Source organism: Watersipora subatra, chromosome 6 (assembly GCF_963576615.1).
Source record: "Watersipora subatra chromosome 6, tzWatSuba1.1, whole genome shotgun sequence".
NCBI classification, from domain to species: domain Eukaryota; kingdom Metazoa; phylum Bryozoa; class Gymnolaemata; order Cheilostomatida; family Watersiporidae; genus Watersipora; species Watersipora subatra.
Window position 1 is genome coordinate 58,409,963 of NC_088713.1, and position 22,486 is coordinate 58,432,448.

A 22,486-nucleotide genomic window follows, 5' to 3' on the forward strand; every position below is an offset into this window, starting at 1 on the left:
TGTTTGTCATAAGCTAGTGCTACGATAAGTTTTATATTGAGCTTTTTATTGGCCTTTCAATTCACGTGAGAACATCACGTGACAAGACGATAACCAAACTGTAATGACTACGTCAGAGAAATAAACAGATTCCAATCTACGGCGGCTTTTCGTTTTTGAGCTTTTAAGAGCTTGTAATCACATTTCCACATATTTTGCACCTACAACACAACAGAGTAAGACACGGTGAATCTTTTAATACCAAATAACTGTAATGTGTATTTTGCTGCAAGTCAACCTTTAAGGTATCTGCCTAAAGAAGACTGTAGGGCAGATGAGTTTTAGGAAGGAGGTATTCGGAGCAGTTAGATGTGAATTCCTCATCTAAACTCATTTTTGAAATGCTTGACTACTTTAAGCTAAACCAAATTAAACATGAAAAATTTAGCTACATAGGGGCGAGGGTGGTAAGGATAGACAACTCCATTATTTTACATGTCAATCAGTGTGGCAAGGGATGACAACTCCATTGCGTGTTACATCAATCAGTATGACAAGTATTGACAACTCCATTGTGCTGTCTCTTTTGTAGAGTGTGTACAATGAGTACTTAGGCTATGTAGAGAGAATAGCAGAAGTTTGTGGGTTTCTCTGCCGCCGGGACTCTCTCAGAATTCCTTCCACAAAAAAGGTTAGTGTGCCACGCTGTTATGCTAGCCTACTGATGGCTGTCTTTGGTGCTCCAGCTATGCCTGGTCGTCGTGGTAGGTTGTGAATAATACTAACTTAGCAAGCTGGTTTGTAAACACATACATTGGTCCTATACACTTGTATGTATCGAAGACATTTGCATAAATTTGGATTATGGTAATGATTCAGTACAGAGTTCGATATAGCTATAGAAGGTTTTGATAAATAGTTAAATAGCTTGTTAAATGACCTTTCAACAATAATTGATGTTCTGTTTGTTTTATAAACACTGCAACAAGTGTTTCGAAAAGGATAAAAGAAACATTAATTCTTTGAGTTCAAGGTCATTCATGATAGAGCCAGTCAGTATTTTGAGTGACTGTTGGATTTTTAATCGGGAAAAGAACTTACACCATGAAGTAGGTACAGAGTTCTCTTCTGGATTGAGGTTTGAAAGTACATACCATACTTTTCGGACCTTAAACCGCACCCCTATATAAGCCGCATCTGCTTTATTTTCCAACGAACGATAATAAAACAATACATAGGCCGCACCTTTGTACTGGCCGCAGGACTCAGGTCGGTGTTTTTTAACGCGGCAGCAACTTTACTGTTTAAAACGAAATAGTGCCTAACGGCACTGTTTCGTATAAACTGACGCTTTTTAACCTAGTGTCTAACGGAGCAGTACTGTTAGGCAGTGTTTCGTATTTTATTTCACCGCTAGAGGCACAATAACCGGAGATTCCCGTTAATGCGCCCGAGCGGTGAAAGAAAAAGCCACAGATTAGTCGCACCCTTACACAAGCCGCATGGCTCAAATCATCAGAAAAAAGTAGTGGCTAATAGTTCGAAAAGTACGGTACGTGCATGTACAAAAGCTAGAAAACAGTCTCTGTTCATAAGATGTCGAGAGTGGTAACTTTTATTTGTTCCATCAGTAATTTAGATTGCATGAAGTGGTCTTTACCTCATTACAACTGAGGACAATATTTCTGAGAGATTTTCTTGAAATAAGCAGCTGCGATGGCCGAGTGGTTAAGGCGTTGGACTCGAAATCCAATGGGGTCTCCCCGCGTAGGTTCGAACCCTACTCGCAGCGAAGGTTTTTTTACAAAACTTGATCGCAGTTAAAAGTGTTCGGATTATTCGAAAGTGTGATCATGGCGTCTATAGTTGCAAAGAGACCAACGGTATAGAGATTGATTAATAAAGGGTTAATCTTTTCGAGTGTTTTTACATTGTAAACTTTAATCTCAAAACATTCTGGTAGTCAGATCGCCTCAACCATAAAAACTAATCCATCATTTTTTTCTGATGTCATCAAGCTGTTTGCACATGCGCTCGTTCGCGAAAAAGCCGCCATATTTGTAGAAAACGATTGTTTTTCTTTTATTTAAAAGTACTTTTTGGTGTTGTTTTGATACTATAATAAAAAAAAATTGCAAACAAAAGCATCGTTTTCAAACATTTATTGCTAAAATTTCGTGTTTTTAACGATAAAATAGTCTATAAAGATGGCCGACAACGATAAACTTACGGCACAAAAAACCGAAGGATTGCAAATGATAGAAAAACACCAATACTTTCTGACAAATTCTTCTAAAATTTTGTGCAAGCTCATTTCAGAAAATATTCTTTAGGTTCAAGGTCATTTGTCGCAGAGTGAGTAAGTTTTCTGCCTGACTGTTGAGTTTTCGATCGGTAAAAGAACTCAGACTATGAAGAAGGTACAGAGTGCTCTTCCTGATTAAGCTGTGAAAATATGTGCATTTACAGAAGCATGGGAACAGTCTCTTGGTCTCATAGATCTTTTGTTGAGAGTGGTGATTTGTATTTGTTCCATCTGTAATTTAGATGGAACATAAGCATGATTTCATTATAGTTATAGGCATTATTAATGAGAGCCTGTTTGATGATCAGTGGCTGCGATGGCCGAGTGGTTAAGGCGTTGGACTTGAAATCCAATGGGGTCTCCCCGCGTAGGTTCGAACCCTACTCGCAGCGAATGTTTTTCATGTGTCCACAACCCGGAATTACAAACAAAATAATCGTAGACTTGTTCACTGAAGCGTCTCCTAATCATAGACTGTCAAGGCATTTAGACTAGCATTAATCCCTTCTGACTGAATATCTTTTCACAGCTTCAAGTTTATAGCAAACAATGAAAAAAATGAAAACCAAATACAGCGAATAGTTCTTATTTTATTCTTGCTCAAAAAACTACTAGTTCTAGTCTCAGGCTCTTGTTGCTGATGTGATATTTTTTAGGTTTGTCTATTTCGTAGCTTTCATTACCAAGAGCATAAATTAGTGTGTCATATGAAACTAATGTCCTGACGCCGTTTTCTCTTCTCGCTCAACACTTCAGTTTGAAATGTTCCCAGTATTCCGGCGATGGCTCCAGAGTTTGTAGTCGAATTTATTTGAAACTTCGTAATTTCACAAAAGAATTATTACGCATGAAATGACCAAAGTTTTGTGTTCCTACTGGAACAGGAAGTGGTGGAGAGCATAGCAAAACTAGGCAGCTGGGTTTTCTCAAGCCTAGGATATGATGAGATGACAACTCTTGTTATTATCTCAAGCCCTTCAAAGTGTTGAAACGTAAAATGTATTCGGTGTCTGTCGTAACTCACGTGTCTGTCGTGACTCACGTGTCTGTCGTGACACAAGTGTCCGTCGTAACTCACGTGTCTGTTGTAACTCGTGTGTCTGTCGTAACGCACGTGTCTGTCATAACTCACGTGTCTGTTGTAACTCACGTGTCTGTCGTGACTCACGTGTCTGTCGTGACACAAGTGTCTGTCGTAACTCACGGGTCTGTCGTAACTCATGTGTCTGTCGTAACTCATGTGTCTGTCGTAACTCAGGTGTCTGTCGTAACGCACGTGTCTGTCATAACTCACGGGTCTGTTGTAACTTACGTGTCTGTCGTAACTTACGTGTCTGTTGTAACTCACGTGTCTGTCGTAACGTACGTGTCTGTCATAACTCACGGGTCTGTTGTAACTTACGTGTCTATCGTAACTCACTTGTCTGTCGTAACTCACGTGTCTGTCATAACTCTCCCTGCACATACATTACGTATGTTCCCTATTTATATGAAAGAAATAAACGGTTCAGGGAAACTGTTGATGCCAATTGTTAATGCAGTTTATCCTTTTTCAAGGCAACACAAATTTTTCATGGCGGAGACTTTTAAAAATCTCAACTGGTGGCTAAAAGTGCAAGCTCCTGACTTTCTCTCACGTATATGCGATCACTTTCGCCGAAGTGGTGCACATTGCACTGACTGTCATGGATGCTCTGCCAACTATCAAAAAAGTTTGACAGCTCATAACTCCCCTGAAGTATCGTGTCACTTTAACGTTCCATTTGGTGTATAATGCATATAATTGACTAATATTGCCGAGAGGACAACTCCCACATATAGCGATGTAGTGTGAATCAGCTTTTGGTTAATTGATTCCGATGTTAGATGAACACTCTCCCCTTTCTCTGCTTTCCATAGGTTTTTAACAATGATTATAAAGTTTTAACAAATGCATTAAAAATTAACTTGTTCTTTTTCATCTTTCCATATGCACGATCATGATTGATTATAAACTATCGAAGACCGGTGCGCCATTTGTCATTTGCGATTTGCCAGTGGAAAAGTTATATTCTTTATTTTTCTTCTTAAGTGGCTATTCATTCATTTATTTTTAATTCTTTTCTAAACATTCTTATCAATCTGAATCAGTTTAAATTTCTATAATTCTCTTACTCACCACTCACTCTTACTCTCTCTGAAATATACTTACATCTGTCCATAAGATAAGTCTAAGTACTTAAGCAATTTCAGTGTCTAAATCTCATGTCTTTTGAGTGTCTTTTTTAGACTGAATAGACATAAAAATGGGACATTTCCTATAGCTGAGCTGTAATACTGTAGCAAATAAACTGATGTATTACTTATGAATTTCCACTGAATAGCCTCAGATCTATCAAAAATGCTCCCACAGATCTTTGAGAAGGAGTGTGATCTGTTCACTATAGCCCTGGAATGAATGTTGGAGTTATCAGTTCAGCTCTCAGTGATCATGAGAATTTGTGATAAAATTTAAACAGAAATGAAAAACTTGAGTAGCCACTGAACCCTATAGTATAACTCTAATTCTGGCGCAAGGAAAGGTGGTTCTAAGTCTATTATTTATGCACGCTTTTAATATACCATGTGGCAGGATAAACAAACTTTTCAGTCCAGGAGCCACATTACCTTGTAAAATTTGACAGACGGGCCGGGTCAGCACAAGATATGATACATGTAAAAAGCTGCATTTATGAACAGTTCATATGGAACATAAATAGAAAAAGCATTAAAGTGATACCAGACCTTTTAATGGGGACATTGTAGTCCAGTGCATGTGATGCTGAATTGTTAAATTTTTTTTAGTTTAGGAAACCAAAAGCAGAGCAGGATTTGACTGTTCCAAAAGATAGCTGTAATGTATGTCTTTAGAAATTCATTTTGTCGGAATGGCCAACCTTGCCAATACTCAATCAGCGTCAAATTTATTGGCAGCGACATTTGCCATTTACACTTGTACTGTGTGCGTGGCAGTCTAAGGTGACCTAAAAGCTTTTAAACAACTATTTAACTTTGTTTTATATACAAGGTGATTATATCAATGTATTTCATACCTATTCACTGAACTATTACACAAGTGAATAGATGCATTATGCTATTAAATGTATTTTCTACAGACACAAGGGAGACAACTTCAACAAATAATTGTGGTTTTTATTGAGATTTGATAAATAACAATACATACATATTGATAACTTAATAATAGGATTTAGCTCTCATTTTCCTCATCATCATCCTCCTCATCCTCTTCCACACCCCTGTTAGTGCATTCTGTATTAGTGCAGCCACAAAGGTCGCAGCATGCATGGTAAGTTGGCCATCTTACATTAGCATCTTTGACGGCAGCCATTTTTGTCGCACTTGCAATGTACCGTCTTCAGAACTTCTGGTGGTATGACAGATTTCTGATACCAAGTTATTTCTAGTGTGTCTTCTTTAGTCATGTGCCAGCCATTACCTTGAGGTGGAGGAATGTTGGGCTTGAAAGAAATAAAGTCTATATATGTGCAATGTTAATTCATACCATAAACAGCAATGGCATTATATCAAATTGTTAGACAAGCATGTGAAAGCTCTTTATTAGCAGTCCTAGGGTGTGTAGATGTTAGCAGGATAATAATGTAGCCATGTTGAAGAAGAATTATATAACACAAATCAACTGTTTTTTTCTACAAAGATTACATTGCACTGATAGGTTTATGTTTGAGGTGAGTTATTTCCCCCTGCCGAATAATTATGATCCTTAACCATATTAAAGAGTCTCAAGTTGAGATTTATTAATAATCTAGTTCAGCGCCACTATGTTTGGGGTTGTTGTTTTGCCTCAAACTACAACTGAAATAGATTGTCAATCTCTATAGTGGAAGGCCACACAAATCACAACATATACCATACACCTTTTATACCTATTATTCTACACACTCTATACATACCACATCTTTCCTGCGTAATCTGTTAAATAAAATTATGCTTTGCAGTGTTGAGTGTTTCACATGACAAACAAATATCAAAGATAGAATACCTGTTCACACAGAGACTATAAAGCACTAACAACAATAATATTCTTAAAAAGAAATAGAATAGGAAATTTACCTCTCGGCATCATATACATATTTATCATAGCAGGATTTATGGTATTTCAGCTCTCAAGCGACAGCATCACTCCAGCTAAACTCCCGCAAAATACGTTCATCTCCAAGGATCTCTGCACGGTCCTTGAGTTTATCTTTGAAAAATAGCAAAACCAATAGCACAACTCAAACATATACCATAAATCACAGGTCACCTTCAGTAGGTCAAAATCGGATGATATCGCCATAATAATACTATGCCATAAAACCAACTACAGTGTAGATCAAATCAGCCGTCACAGATTATTTAAACATTCTTCATTGACTTACCTGCAGTGTTGGACTGGGTTTTTCGGAGTTTATCAATAGTAGTGGTTACACATCCAGTCTTGCACTTGCGTTCCTTCTGACACAGAATACATATTGGAGGTAAGATTGGTCGCTGGTTTGCCACTCGTTTTCTCTTAGCAGGCCTAGGTGTCTCCCCTATACCCTTATTTTCCAATTGAGATTCATTAATATTGACAGCTGGGTCTGTCTCTGGCTGTGGTGATTTTACGCAAAATGTGCAAGCTTACTTTCATTTTTGCAAAGAATATGTTTATATTATGATGGAATGAAAGGCTAATCTGGGGTGGCGGGTTCTCAACCAGGTAACTTGATAACACTCAGTCAGACCATTTTACACATACACACTAGACTTTTGTGTACTCTGCGTAAAACAGTTGCATCTCATATATACATAGCCTTAACCCTTTGCGATACTGACGCTGGTTGGCAGAGCGACTATTATGTCACCACGCGAACGTTTTTTATAAACTGATTTCTGGTTAGCGTATTGTCTTTTTTTATTCAATTTTTTTACTAATAGTAAACTACAATAGATTGGTTTCTACTAGCAACAAAAAAAGCCGTTTTGAGAAACAAAAACGATCGTTTCAAAAACGATCGTTTTGTAACAGTGAATGAACGAATAATCCGAAATAAAAATATATTTAAATAAAATTGGGAATTCTGTTTGTAGCTTGTTTGTGCTTTTGTTTCTGCTTTCTGAATGTTTTCTCCAGAGTGGCACAACTTTATTTACTCTCGTGGCGTCTTCCAAAGGCTATAAGCAAAGGAGATCGTTGTTTGAGATAGTATTACTCAACTCACTTCAGTTCTCTTTTGAGCTGATTGTAATGTGTTCTTGTGAGTGAAATGGCTGTAGCATTTCTCATGGCAGCTGATAGTGATATCTTGAGAGGTGTTGGTAGTGGTAGAAGATGATGATACTTCTAGTCCCTTGGAAAATCGTTGCAAATAGAGTCTGGATAAACTCCTTTGTGGCTCAAGATAATAGTTAATATATTTTTGAGCATATGACTCGGTAGTGCCGAGCCGCTTTGATGATAAAACAATCATGTTACAGTTCTCATTTTCTGATTTCAGACAGTGAAAAGCACATGAGGTAGCAGCCTTTTTCCCCATTTCAACTCGCAAACATGCATGCGGCTTATGCACTACTTTTTTTAATAATAACAAACCGGATTACTCATAGTAAAGCGCATTGCTTAATATGGCGTAGTAATTATAAAATCATGACCGTGCGTTGTGAAATAGTGCAACTGTATTTTGTAACATTTTTATTAGAAATGGCAAGTTTTCAGATTCCAAGAACTTTATTTTAGTTAATTTATGTTACATTAACCATTTTAAAATTATCAAAAAAACTTCTGCTGGCCGTTTTCTGATATTTTACAATTCAGCATCACATGCACTGGACTATTGTTGTTGATCACAATCTTTCTACCAGCTTATATATTTTGCATGCAGTCCACATATATGAATATCTTACTACATTAGTTTCTTATTGTTTAAAGTACATATGACTTTTTTTCTGCATTGTAGCGTTTTAATCTTGATTCTAATTTTCTCTCACTTTTTATTTTTATCATCTTGCACTTTTTGCAAACTTTCAGCTTTCACTATAACCTTTAGAGGGCCTTTTTGAAACTTTCAAACCGCTCATGCGCAAAAGACCGAGCAAAGGCTGCTCTCGAATGCAGCTTCTCACACACTTGGTCACCTAAGCATGAAATCAGTGATACCTGGTACGCGATACCTAAGTATCACGTACGAAATTTTCACAGCCACCTAAGTGCCTTATAAAGGACCATCCTATATGCTCATATCTCAAATTTGTCAAGATTGTATCTCAAGGCATAATAATACTCAAAATTTTGCTTGTATCTCAAATGTCTTGTATGTTGGGACACTTGTATGTTGAGGGATGACAGCAATACAATGATAATACAGATTCTAATCTGTGTACAATTGCAGCACTAGTGTTTAGTCATTTATTGTACAGATCTTCTAATTATTAGCCTGGTCCAAGACAGTTTCACAAAACTTCTGTTCACTGCGCAACTACACTGTATGTTTACCAATATCCTTACAGGAGTGCATTATTGGAACACGTAATGATGCCTTGACCAATGCAGACTACCTACGCATAGACATAGCTATTTCTGCAAAGATAAGCCAGCCGAGTGAATCTCCAGGTCAGTTTGTCCGATATATGGATGTTGTTACCTCTAGAGGATCTGGTTTCTAATCATTACCTTAATAAGTTATATATCCGTCTGTTTGTCTAGCTGTTTAGGAAAAAATCGCAGGTTAGGAAACAAATTGCTTGTGACGGGATTTGAACTCATGACATTTCGCTTGCTATGCCAAGGCTCTAACACCTGCACCAAATGACTGCCTTTCGGTATTTCTAAATAATTGTACACATTCTCTGTGCTTTCGCTAGGCTTCGAATGAATTCGAGGTTGACCTTGGCCGACGAGTTCGCATCCCACCGCTTCAACGATTTGGAGTTGCACGTTATCAATTTTTCCAAGACTAGCGATGTACTCCTCGAAACAGAACCGGTTTAAGTAGATTCACTTTTGGATCACGTTCACCCTTCAATTCATGCTGTCTACGTTTGTGACACTAACTCAACCAGCATACCCGATCAAAAAAAATTTTTATTGGTAACAATATTAACATCTCTCGATATTACAAAATAGTAACATAATTTACTACTTGTGATACAGTTATTAGCTCAAAGGTCGCATGAACGATGATCACCTTTAGTAACAAAGTTTTTCTATGTTAGAAGAGTTAAGCCTAAGAAAAGGTCGGCACTAATGCCGTGGGAATCTGTACAATCGGTAGTTTCAGTTATTTAATTAATAAGGCATTAAAATAAATAAAAAAGGTAATTATTTCATCATTGTTGCATGAGCGACCTATTGTTGGCAATAGTAGTTAGAATAAATCTGTGTGGTAGGGTGTTGAAATGCTGGGGAGAGCTCAACTGGATATTATTGATTCGAATCCATCCACTGTAAGCGTTTCTGTGATGTTAAATAGTAATCTCACTGCGAATGTCTTTGCACAAATTTAGCGAAGCAAAATGACATCGAATCCATTTCGATTTTTCCGTTTTTATGATTTGAAAAGGTAGAAACTCCGAATCAATTCTTAGCATGGAAACCAAGTCCCTGATGGTCTCTTACAGCCTGTTAAACTGCCAGGGTATGAGTATAAAATAATAACTTCTGAATTAATTTGAAATGAGAGTTGTCTGCTCTACAAACTGTCACCTTACAGTTTCTTCAACAAACGTGTCGAATATCTACTCAAGTTCTCATTTCCATCAATATGTAACTCATGTCATATCAAAACATTATTTTCATCAAATTCATTCAACTCCGGTACCCAAACTTGAAAGGTTATCGAATACAAATTACTCACGGCGTGACGTACATTTTTCAATTAGATGATTGGTTTGCTATTCAACTTCCATGATGTTAGAATACAATTTTACATAACATATAAAATATATTAGGTGACAGCAAAATAAGTTTTAAATAGTTACAAGCAGTAATTTGGTAGCGATTCAGTAATAAAAATTAGGTGTTTGAAATTCAAAAGTGCCGAATTTATTCTGAAGATGTATTAGAAGTGGTTACTGGCTGTTCAGTGACGGAAGTCAACTTTTAAATTTGGCTCTTTGACTTAGTCTCCCTGATAAGATTATTCGATAGTTATAAATGACTGATGTTTTAAATTGCAGTCCATGCCATGTCATTCATAGCACACGTCTTGAAAGTCAATAATAGCAATAATAGTATTAACTCAATAATAATAATAATAGTACAGTAATAATGCAGTAGGCCTACATTTCAGCACATGTTTGAAAGGTCGAAAGTCTATAATATTAGTAATAATATTATTAGTTTAGTAATAATAGTCTTAATTATAATAAGAGTATTCATCTGTCTATCTGAATTCGCAGGTAATGCTAGGAAAAAATACTGCATTGTACAGGATTCGAACTTGGAACTTTCGACTCTAACTGTTACAGTTAGAGTTAGTTACATGTGCATCACTGAACATTGAATGGATAGTGTAGATAGAAGATAACTCCAAGTTGTTGGGCTCACGGATGTCTCAACTGCCAATTAATGACAGGTGTTTTTCATGCTTACATTAGAGTAGCATGTTAGGGACAGCAAAATTCATTTATGATGAGCAATGGGCTTGCTTTGACAAGCTGTTGGGAACCTCTTAGCCACAAATAAGTTGGTAGAGGAAGAACAATTGGCTGGTTTTTATGTGTGGTTGGGTTGTTGCCAGTCTGATGAAAAGAAACCACTATGACAACTATAACAGCTTCCACAACTAGCTATTTTTATAGGAGCTATTTAATTCCAAGTTAGTCATTAATTCTGAACATGTTTCACAAACGAATGAAAGAATTGTACCTTTTATATTTTAGCAAATCGGTTCATGAACTATAAGAAACAAATAGAATTTTTAAATGTTTGAATAAAACGATGTTTGAATTGTTTTAAGAGTGCACATCATTATGTAATACATACTGATGCAAAAAATACATGTTTGTGCAAATTCATTTACAAATTAAAATAACCAAGCTTTGTGTAAAAACAAAGTTGTAATGGACACGAATGATATCGATCGTTCAGGAATAAACTATTCCATGATAAAAAGCTGGGGAAGGATATGAATCTATAGATTGAACACCTCAACCAATACAACTTCCATGTCAGAGAGCCAGGAATCATTAACTCTTTCACTACTGCGCTAAAGTCGTTATTCTGACCAAATTAATTCAAATGATTTTCCAAAAATTGATATACCGCTATTATTTGAGCAATATCTCGCGCATCAATGCAGATTTTTTCATCTTATTCAGAACAAAATTTTCTACAAGTTAAGTATAAAATTGTTTAGTGAATCCCACTCTTGCATAATTTCTGCTTCTTCTGTTGCATCGATCTAACGTGGTGAATTTCTTATTGTTATGACAATAACAATCTGGTTTTCCCATTTTAAAAAAATATTTAAAAATGGAATTACCGAGCCAAAAGAATTTTGATTGGGTTTCATGTGATTGGCAACAAGGTTGTTTCGTTAGAGACAAAATTTGATTGCTCTAGCTAATGTGTATGCTTTGTAATGAAAAGAAAAGTGAAACCCTATTAATAAGCGTATTCATCGACTTACAGTAGCGAAAGAGTTAATATTAACTGACCATGTCTGTCTGTAGCCATTCTAATGGCATTAGGAAAAAGATTGCAAAGCATGCGGCTCAAACCCAGATATGTAGGTTCCCAACTGAGCGCACTACGTTCTGCACCACTGAACCACATTGTTGCATGGTGTAATAATTGCGTCCATAGTTATTACACATGTTATTACCAAAGTTTAATCAATTAATTCTAGCTGAGTATCTAGTAGTTAGAGCGCCTGCCTGTTAGCAGACTGAAAGGCTTATTAGGATGAAAATATCATATGTAGCTCTTTGAGTTTCCAAAATCAAAAACTTTTTATATTACGAAGTTGGATCTTGTTTTACTCTATGTATGGGTTAAATCAGTTCATCATTATTGGGGCAACTAGCATTACGGTGAGCTATGCTTGGGATTTCTTTCATTTTTAACGCAAATGGTTTCAATGTCCTCAAGTCTTTGTGTTTAATGTATACGAAGACGGATTTTCAAGTTTCTAATCAGATACATCGTGGTAACATTTATTTAGAAAACGAAAGTTCCGAGATTGCCGATTAAGCCTAGAATTGCTTGGATTGGTCCTGCTTTTTACATTGAATAAGTCGTAGCCAGTCTGTTCATATAATGCAATAATTTGTTAAAGTCACAGAACAGCTTATGATACATAAAATGATTCTTCAACTTTAAAATGCGGGTTAGCGATAGAAGTTGTAAAGTTCAGACGCAACTGATCTAAAGGTCATAAGTTTGAGTCTTGTAGAAAACAATATTTTATGAGACACTTTAATACTGTCTATATTATTTAATACTGTTTATATTATTTAATACTGTTTACATTATTAAATACTGTTTACATTATTTAATACTGTTTATATTATTTAATACTGTCTATATTATTTAATACTGTGTATATTATTTAATGCTGTTTATAATATTTAATACTGTTTATATTATTAAATACTGTTTATATTATTTAATACTGTTTATAATATTTATTAATGTGTACATTATTTATTACTGTTTATATTATTTAACACTGTTTGTATTATTTAATGCTGTTTATAATATTTAATACTGTTTATATTATTTAATAGTGTTTATAATATTTAATAATGTGTATATTATTTAATACTGTTTAGATTATTTAATACTGTGTATATTATTTAATGCTGTTTATAATATTTAACACTGTTTATATTATTAAATACTGTTTTTATTATTTAATACTGTTTATATTATTTATGGAATGCGGTTCAAGAAAGATTATAAGACAGAGTTTTATGAGTAACCGACTGCCTTCTGGATTTGTACAATAATCTCAACTACGATAACACGACTGCAAACCAGAACTTAAAACCAGTCAGTTAGTGAAGATATTAGAGTTTTGGTCGCTTAAGCTGAAGGTCATGAGTTCGAGTCCCATACAAAGCAATCTTTTATAAAGCAATTTAATTACCATTTATATTATTTCTTCAGTGCAATGGCTTCAAGCAAAATTACAAGATCCGAGTTTTATAATATGGTAGATTATATGTACCGCTTGGCAGTCTTGTGCACTGTGAGAGGTTGTAATGAGAAATAAATATATGCATAATTGATTCATGAAGCGGTAAGATGGATGAGTGGTGCAGTGGTTAGTATGTGTGACTGTAAATAGGAGTTCTTATGTTCAATTCCTACATAATGTATTATTTTTTCCTACTTCTCTCAGCTTGCTTTCAGACAAACAGACACAACTCTTATTATAGTAAATACTGCTAACCAATAACCTGACAGTCTGGTGTGTCGTGAGAGACTGTCATGTGTAATAGCTAGACATGAACATACAATTATTCTGTAATGTCAGTAGACAGTTGATTGATGCAGTTGTTAGAGTGTAGATCTACATCGCTGAAAGTAGCGAGTTCAAATCCAGTACAATGCAGTTTTTGCCCTTATTATAGTTTAGACTGGTACCCAGTCATTCACAGGTATTGTGATAGATCGCTAGGTGTAATAATTATATGTACAATTATTCTTTGATTCGATTAGACGATTTGGTTTACCTGGCTGCAAACTGGAATATGTGTGTTCCATTCCTGTGCGAGGTAATCGTTTTTCCTAATGCTTTTAGCATGCCTGAGCATACACATATTATAGCAAAGATTTCTAAATGATTTATGCGCTGTTAAACAGTCATAATTAAACAGTAATGTGATACTTTATATTACAAGCAACTCTACCTATACTATTCAAATAAATTTTTTGAATTAAGTGAAAGCTTGACTAGTCTAAGCTATAACAGCAGTTTGTTTCCCAGATTCTGAAGCATTAAACTCATGCAACATAAAATTGAGATTTTTGTGAGATAATGTTTTCAAGTTTTTAATATAAACTCAACAATTACAATAAACAATTATGACCCCTATCAGATTTACCAAATTACTATTTTTAAATCTTAAACTTAAATCTTATTTTCAAATTTTTTAATTGTCCAACTTGAAGCCTACTGAGTGAGATGATGTTTCTTGTACCAGAATAGAATATGAGAGCCAATTGTTGAACTTATGTTCCAGTTTCCATGGAGACAAAAACTAGTCCGTCCCAACAGCAGCAGTCAGACGTCTCTGTCCCTCAGGCTAGCTTCAAACCAAGACCTAAGGTGGAGCCCATCACTAACTGCGCCACAGTCCACAGAGCAGTCCAAGAGAGGATAATACACTTAGTAACAGAGCACCTGCTGTCTTCTGTCAACAATATAGTTGTATCCCTTGAAGGGGAAAGGGAGAAAGTTTGGAATGCTGGAGGTGTGTAGAAATAAGTTTATGGGAATTTCATCAACATCCCTGCATGTGAGTGGCGGTTTCACAAAGCAGGTTATCTAAGCCCAGATCTCTTCTTTGTCATTGCTGTTTACCAAATGTACCAGAAATATTTACCATACTTTTTGGACTATTAGCTGCTACTTTTTTCTGATGATTTGAGCCATGCGGCCTATATAAGAGTGCTGCTATTCTGTTGCTGTTTCTTTCACCAATAAGGTGCATTAACCAGGATCTCTGGTTAGTGCGCTTTTAGCGGTGAAAGAAAATGCGAAACAATGCCTAACGATACTGTTCCGTTAGGCACTAAGTTAAAAAGCGTCAGTTAACACGAAACAGTGCCGTTAGACACTGTTCCGTTTTAAACAGCAAAGTTGCTGCCGAGTTAAAAAGTACCTCCCTGAGTTCTGCGGCCTATACAAAGGTGCGGCCTACGTATTGTTTTATTATCGTTTTTGGAAAATAAAGCAGATGCGACTTATATAGGGGTTTGGGGTTTATAGTCCGAAAAGTACATATTTGTCATTCAGTTGTATTTGATTTCTTTTTCTTATGTTCTAAAACCTTTTGATTTAATCATTGCATATTACAGTAAGAACCTTATATTTCAGTAAACACCTTATATTACAATAAGCACCTTATATTACAGTAAATTCCTTGTATTACAGTAAACACCTTATACTACAGTAAACACCTTGTATTACAGTAAACACCTTATATTACAGTAAACACCTTTGATTACAGTACACACCTTATATTACAGTGAACATCATATGTTACAGTAAACACCTTATATTACAGTAAACACCTTATATTACAGTAAACACCTTATATTACAATAAACACCTTGTATTACAGTAAACACCTTATATTACAGTGAACACCTTATATTACAGTAAACACTTTATATTACCGTAAACGCCTTATATTACAATAAAAACCTTATATTACAGTAAACACCTTATATTACAATAAAAACCTTATATATTACAGTAAACACCTGCACTACATGGCATAAAGTTCAGGGAATTTGTAATAGAGTCAGAGATTAGGATTAGATTCCTTAATAAACAGATTGTTTTGTGTGATTTTCAACAAGCTCTCGGTTTGTGCCTCCTTTATTCAAGCTATAAGCTTGAATAAAGGAGGCATAAGCTATAGTAAAGGTTAGTAAGCATCTAGGAAATATCCAGTGTCATCTGGAATATTTACTGCGAAGATAACTCCCACTAAATCCTTATTGTCAATCATGGGTGGGAACGTGTATCAATATTCTGTCTGTAGGTGTGATGGCTATAACTGATGTTGCCCGCCTCATCCCGTCATCCCTTCTGTCTGACCTCAAATCAGAATGTGGAGGTCTAAAGACCCTCCTTAAGAACCATCATCACATATTCACAGGTTAGGAGCAGACGTTTAGCTACCCTAGGACACTTATATTTCGTTAGTATTTAGTTTCGTGAGTAGCATACAGAGTAAAATTTCGCTGGAACTTAATTTCGCAGCTCTGATGAGTGCAAAAATATAGTGATGTGAAAATAAATGCAGTAGAACAAACATTAGATTCCTCAGGTCCAGTTCACTGGTACGAAATATTTTTCAATTTGGGACTACCGTACTGTTTGGACTATAAACCGCTCCTCTATATAAGCTACATGTGCTTTATTTTCCAAAAACGATAATAAAACAATACATAAGCCGCACCTTACTATAGGCCGCAGAACTAAGGACTGTGCTTTTTAACGCCATTTAAAACGGAACAGTGCAGAACGGCACAGTTTCGTATTATCCGACGCTTTTTAACTTAGTGCCTAACGGGACAGTACCGTGAGGCATTGTTTCGTATTTTCTTTCACAGCTAAAAGTGCACTAATTGGATATTCCCGTTAGTGCGCCCTAGCGGTGAAAGAAAAAGCCACAGAATAAGCCACAGTGATTAGCCGCACCCTTGTAGGCCTACCTATAACCGCATGGCTCAAATCATCAGAAAAAAAAAAGCTGCTAATTGTCCTAAAAGTATGGTAGTTTGTATTTGTGAACCGCAAGTAGAAATGTGTAGGCTAGATCAATAATGTAATTTGATCGCTTGCTGCCATTTGTTTCCTAGACTATCAATGACGTCAAAGCCGCAGTGACTGATTGGTACCAATATTAGATTTCAAGTATTTATAGCACGTGGTGCCGCGGTGGCCATGGCACCGGGTTGTTATTGCTTTTGGTTGGTAATAAAATTCATCACCACAATAATAAGTATTCAATTTTATGACTTTTCCTACCAGACTGTCATCCTCATCAGTTACAAATTCAATGACTAAACTAATATCATCATCTTCTTCATTTGTTTAGGCTTTCCCAAAAAAAATTTATTATCTTAATTTGTTTTGCCAAGCTGCTCAGTCGGTGTATTAGCTATAATGAGTTTAGCAAAACTTGCCCAATGAGCCAACCACACACGAAAATTGCCTGCATTTCTAATATGACGATTTTATTGTGAATATCAATGAAGAAAGCCATTTATTTTCGCGTTTTCGCTCGTTCGTTATGATAGTTTAGTTTCGCTCATTTTCGCGAGAGGCTGTTGCCGCGAAAACGCGAAAGTTAGATGCTGCGAATACATAAGTGTCCTAGGGTATGTAGGTTTCATGAGAATTGTCAAATAGGGACTTATTTGTTTATTGAAAAAAGGTTGTTTCTGGGATCTTCTGATGGGTCAAATATGTAATCGGATATGTAGCTGAGTCAGAGCAATGATTAGGGATTATTAGGGATTATTAGGGATTATTAGGGATTAACAATCATATTACGTACTTATAAAATCGCCAGTTTAGTCGGTGGAAATTTTATTTATAAACTATGGCACAATTATTGACACATTGGCAGTCAGATAAAAGAGAAAGAGGTTGTGATTCTGGGATCTTTCGATTGCAGTATGTTTTCGGATGTGTAGTTGAAACAGAGCAATGATCCAACAGAACCAAGGATTATTGACAAATAATATTATGTGCTTGTGGAATCATCTTTTTAGTTGTTGAAAAGTTTATAAAACTCCAAAATCATAGAGTTATTTTGAACAGTTGGTCCGTGTGCAGTAGGTAGTAGGTAACACTTTTCACCGCTCATCTTTGACATCTAGTATGTTCTCTTAAAGATGTACTGACACAAAATTTTAGTAGACTTTATTAAAGGATGTCGGTATTTTTATATCATTATCTTGTTTTTGATGTTTGAGGTGATTTGACTGCCAGGATGTTTCAAGAGTAAAATTGATTATACTTGATCATAAAAATGTAATTATTGCGTATATAGTTGTGAAGAGACTGACGAAATCGAGTTGTGTAGCAGCAATGCTGCTGCAATCCTTTCGCACATATTGTTTTTCTGAGGGTGTTAATCATGATAAAGTTTTGCCAATTTCCATCTTAAAACATCCTGGCAGTCAGATCATCTCAAATATTAAGAAACAATCGCAAAAGATAGAAAAATACTGATACTTTCTGATCACACTTACTAAAACTTGGTGTAAGTTTATTTTGAAGCTAGTGTCTAACTCTTAGCTATTTTTCTTAGCAAAAATATTTGAGAAACTAATTGTAACAATTTTTTACAGCTGTTAGTCAAAAATCTAATTCTACTACTTGAATTTAAAAATGATCTTCCACAAAATTTTAGTTTATTTTATCAAAAAGTATAGCTCTTTTTTATCATTTGAAATTTCTTTTGATGTTGGAAGTTATTTGACTGAAAGGATGTTTTAGGAATAAAATCGACAAAAGTTCATTATGATTAAAATGCACATATCAATCAAGTGTGATTATGATGCTTATATTTGCCGAGACTGACAGAATGGAGACACATAATGCTGCAACTTGCACACAACAGCCAGTGTTAGCTATAGCAATGATAGCAACTTGTGATGTCATTTCACATGTATTTTTATTCTGATCGTTTTAATTGCAATCAAGTTTTGTCGATTTTCATTATAAAACATATAATGGACTGGCTATCAGTAATTTAATCGTAAAAGATATTAGTTTTACTGGTACCCTGGCAGTTTGCTGGGTCGTAAAAGACCATTAGGCGGGCTTATAAAGCACAAGAAATAAACATGTGCACACTCGTTCTGACACTATGAAACGTGAATGAGAAATTGGCCCAAGTGGTAGCTTGCTTGGCCGCTAAGTTAGGTGTTGTGAGTTCAAATCCCATGCAATGAAATCGTTTTATCTCAGTCTATAACTGTGACCGATGGACTCTTCTTGTTAGATCATGATCATAACAATTATCATATCATACTGTTTGCAAGTATTTTCTCACATAAATAGGTAAGATTTATAACATCTGTCGTAACAACACATCCGGTGATTCAATTGATTTAGTTTGGACACTATCATCTATATATATAAGTCTCAAAGTTTGTGTGTACTGACAGTGTACATGTGTGTACGTGTGTATGCATGTGCGTGTGTACTTTAGTTTGTCCAGCTATAGCTGTTGAAATAACCATAAAAACATGAATTGGATGAGTACCTTGAGGTCATGGGTTGTAGTCAAAAAATAAGTATGCGGTTGTGAGCATTCAATCGCAGGAGTATCAGGTACGCAAGTTGCCGTGCTTTAAAGAAAAGTTGATTAAGTTGATGACGTTATGTCTGTTGAACTTCTGCGTGTCTGACATCGTGTGCCACTTTGAAAATGAACATGCAAAATTTTGTATAGATTGTATTCAAAAGTATGTACCGTACTTTTCGAACTATTAGCCACTACTTTTTCTGATGATTTGAGCCAAGCGGCTTATATAAGGGTGCGGCTATTCTGTGGCTTTTTTTTCACCGCTAGGGCGCAATAACTAGAATCTCTGGTTAGTAGGCCTCTAGCGGTGAAAGAAAATACGAAACGATGCCTAATGTTACTGTTACGTTAGGCACTAGGTTAAAAAGCGTCAGTTAATACGAAACTGCCGTTAGGTACTGTTCCATTCTAAACAGCAAAGTTGCTGTCGCGTTAAAAAGCACCGACCTGAGTCCTGCTGCCTGTACAAAAGTGCGGCCTATGTATTGTTTTATTATCGTTTTTTGGAAAATAAAACAGGTTCGGCTTATATAGGGGTGCGGTTTGTAGTCCAAAAAGTACGGTAATCAGAAAGTAGTTATTTTGTATCATTTGCAATTGTTTTTTATGTTTGTGGAATATCACAGCCAGGATAAACTCGATCGCCGTTTAATCGATTGCGTAACTTGATTGTAACTCGATTGCGTTAAAATGCTCAGAAATAAATCATGTGAAATGCCATCATCAGTTGCTATAGTTAATATTGGCTGTTGCATGCACTATTATAGACATTATAATGGACAGTTTCTTTGATCGGAGCATTTTAACCATGATTTAGTTTTGTCAATTTCAATCGTGAAACATCCTGGCAGTCAGATCATATCAAACATTATAAATAATCACAAATCTAAGAAAATACCGATACTTTCCAATAAAATCTACAAAAATGTTGTGCAAGTTCATCTTTAAGGGACGTGAAATCAGTCTATTTCCATTCCTCAGCCATTCCATCTAAATTGTGATATTTGTTAAGTTGCTGTGATGCTTGCATAATTCAGCTTTAAAGTTTTCTGCCGCCTGACATCACTTCCTCTTTCTTCACTTCCCCTGTTACCAAATAAATCTTAGGATCTCTTTCTTTGCCAGTACTTCCTGGAGCTAGGGTACAGCTATGCAACTTCTTAACTGACCGGAAGAAGACAACTTCCTTAGCCACTTCCAGATTGAAAACTAGACTTTGCTGGTTTTCGGAATCACATCCGGATGGCTGCCTGCTGTCCGCCCCGCAATGTAGATACGCTCATGGCAAAGCGGATCTGAGGATAAACCGTCTTTAGCAGCTTTATCTTCATTTCACTCAATGAAGTAGAGGAATGTTTTTATTTTTACAATATTTTCAGAATAATAATACTGTTTTTATTATTAAAATGTTTGTATTGTTAATAATAAAAATAAGGATATACTGAATCAGCTATTACTCTTCTCCCATTTGGTAAAATTTCTATTTGTTATTATGTATTGAGAGCACATTTTGTGTAATCTGGCTGCTTGTATTTTTTAAGAAGCCCAAGGGCACCTTCCTGGTGTCCGTATTTGATAACTTTGTCATGCCTGAAAGTGATATTGATTTATCGATCTGATATTGGTACTCTGTTTAACCACTGTTTACAGTTATAACCTGTGTTCACAAGGTGAGGTAAGCTTTGGCTGTATGTTGTAAAAGTAAGTGCACCCATCTTTGTGATAAATGTGAGGCTTCTAATGTTAATTGCTAGTCCTTTGTAGTGTGCGAGATGAGAATTACATGATAAAACAAGAGAGGGCAAGTCAATCGATATAAGAGGTAGAATGTTTACCTTAGAACAAGGTTAAAAAAAAGTGCAGTAGTCATGCCTCTTTATATCGTTACACATTCTCAAACCCTAGTGAAATGTTTTGTCCTGGTAGTTTAGCCATAGAAGCTAATTTCGCTTTGCATGGCGCAAAGTTCCATAGAAAGAAATCATTTCATCTGTTACTTTTGTAAAAGAATACAGTAGAGTGTACTCTTCACTGAACGAATTAATGCCTTACAGCACCAATTCGTTCCAGTGTTGTCATCGTAAGCCGAAACGAAAATTTCGTATAGAGGGATATAGTGATTATTTAATGCAAACAGCTACTACCGCCAGCATATCTTGAGCTTTGATAGCACAGCCCCTGTACGGGCTGAGAGGAAAAGGGAAAAAGTAGACTTGGGGTTAGGAAGACCAGACGGCCTTCGAACAGCCAAAAGTGCCCCCATCTTTGGCCCATTTGCTGGGCTATGGCGATACAGGCCAGCCGTACATTCTGGAAATGAATGCCAGTAGCTGTTGAAGGATTGTGGTGCTGTCACAGATACATGATCTAACTGAAAGGGTCATCGCTTCCTTCCGCAGGGCCCTGGCACCAACAGAAAGGAAGTAACACATCACCTAGAGCAGGGGTGTCAAACTCATTTTCACCGAGGGCCACATCAGCGTAATGGCTGTCCTCAAAGGGCCAGATGTAACTTATAATTGTAATGAAATGTAATCGAATAATATAAAATAACTTAAACTAGTCTTTAATATTAAATAACTCTTGACTTTATTACTTAAAGTTGCAAACAGAACAGTTGCACAGCAAAATATGCAAAACACTTGTTTTCGAAAAAAATCAGAAAAGTTACACAATACCCATCAACATGGGCATACTTTCAGTAAAATCAAAAATTGTGAGCTGCTAAGAACATGAATTTGTTGGCATACACACATTAAATCTGCAAACACTAAATAATTGCAACAGCAGCAACACAAAATCAATATGTAAGCAGCAAAAAATCAAATAATTATTTGCTATTTGCTGAAACAAAGTTAGACTTGCACCAAAGAAATTACAAAATATACAGAGTTTGACTAAAATTAGTGATTTATTACATACAATACAAAGTAATGAATAATAGTTATACATGTACAGTTAGTCATGAACATGAAAATCACGAAACTATAATTTCGAATTTTTCCTCGCGAGTATTATCTTCATAGCATAGCAAATCTACATCCTAATATAACTCAAATAAACTGTCATAAACATTATTCAAAGAATAAAATTATGTTCAGTAACTCTGTTCTTGACTTTTCAGACTTCAGGGGCCGCACTAAGAATGACTATGATCCTATCGAGATTGAATAACTT

At 35.8% G+C, this 22,486-nt stretch overlaps 1 protein-coding gene and 2 non-coding genes across 3 annotated transcripts in view; all 3 read left to right on the forward strand.

Annotated features, from left to right (window-relative positions):
• Positions 1 to 20,896, forward strand: part of LOC137398693 (probable tRNA (uracil-O(2)-)-methyltransferase) — a 37,705-nt gene extending 16,809 nt beyond the window's left edge. Inside the window, exons 11-15 of the mRNA XM_068084885.1 lie at positions 572 to 670; positions 8,813 to 8,915; positions 14,495 to 14,725; positions 16,025 to 16,141; positions 20,435 to 20,896. Coding sequence (XP_067940986.1) covers positions 572 to 670; positions 8,813 to 8,915; positions 14,495 to 14,725; positions 16,025 to 16,141; positions 20,435 to 20,625 — 741 coding nt within the window. The 3' untranslated portion in view covers positions 20,626 to 20,896. The remainder of the gene's footprint in view (positions 1 to 571; positions 671 to 8,812; positions 8,916 to 14,494; positions 14,726 to 16,024; positions 16,142 to 20,434) is intronic.
• On the forward strand, positions 1,690 to 1,771 carry Trnas-cga (transfer RNA serine (anticodon CGA)). Its single transcript has one exon. It is a non-coding gene; the product is annotated as a tRNA-Ser (tRNA).
• Positions 2,595 to 2,676, forward strand: Trnas-uga (transfer RNA serine (anticodon UGA)). The gene has a single exon. It is a non-coding gene; the product is annotated as a tRNA-Ser (tRNA).
• Positions 20,897 to 22,486: the final 1,590 nt, after the last annotated feature.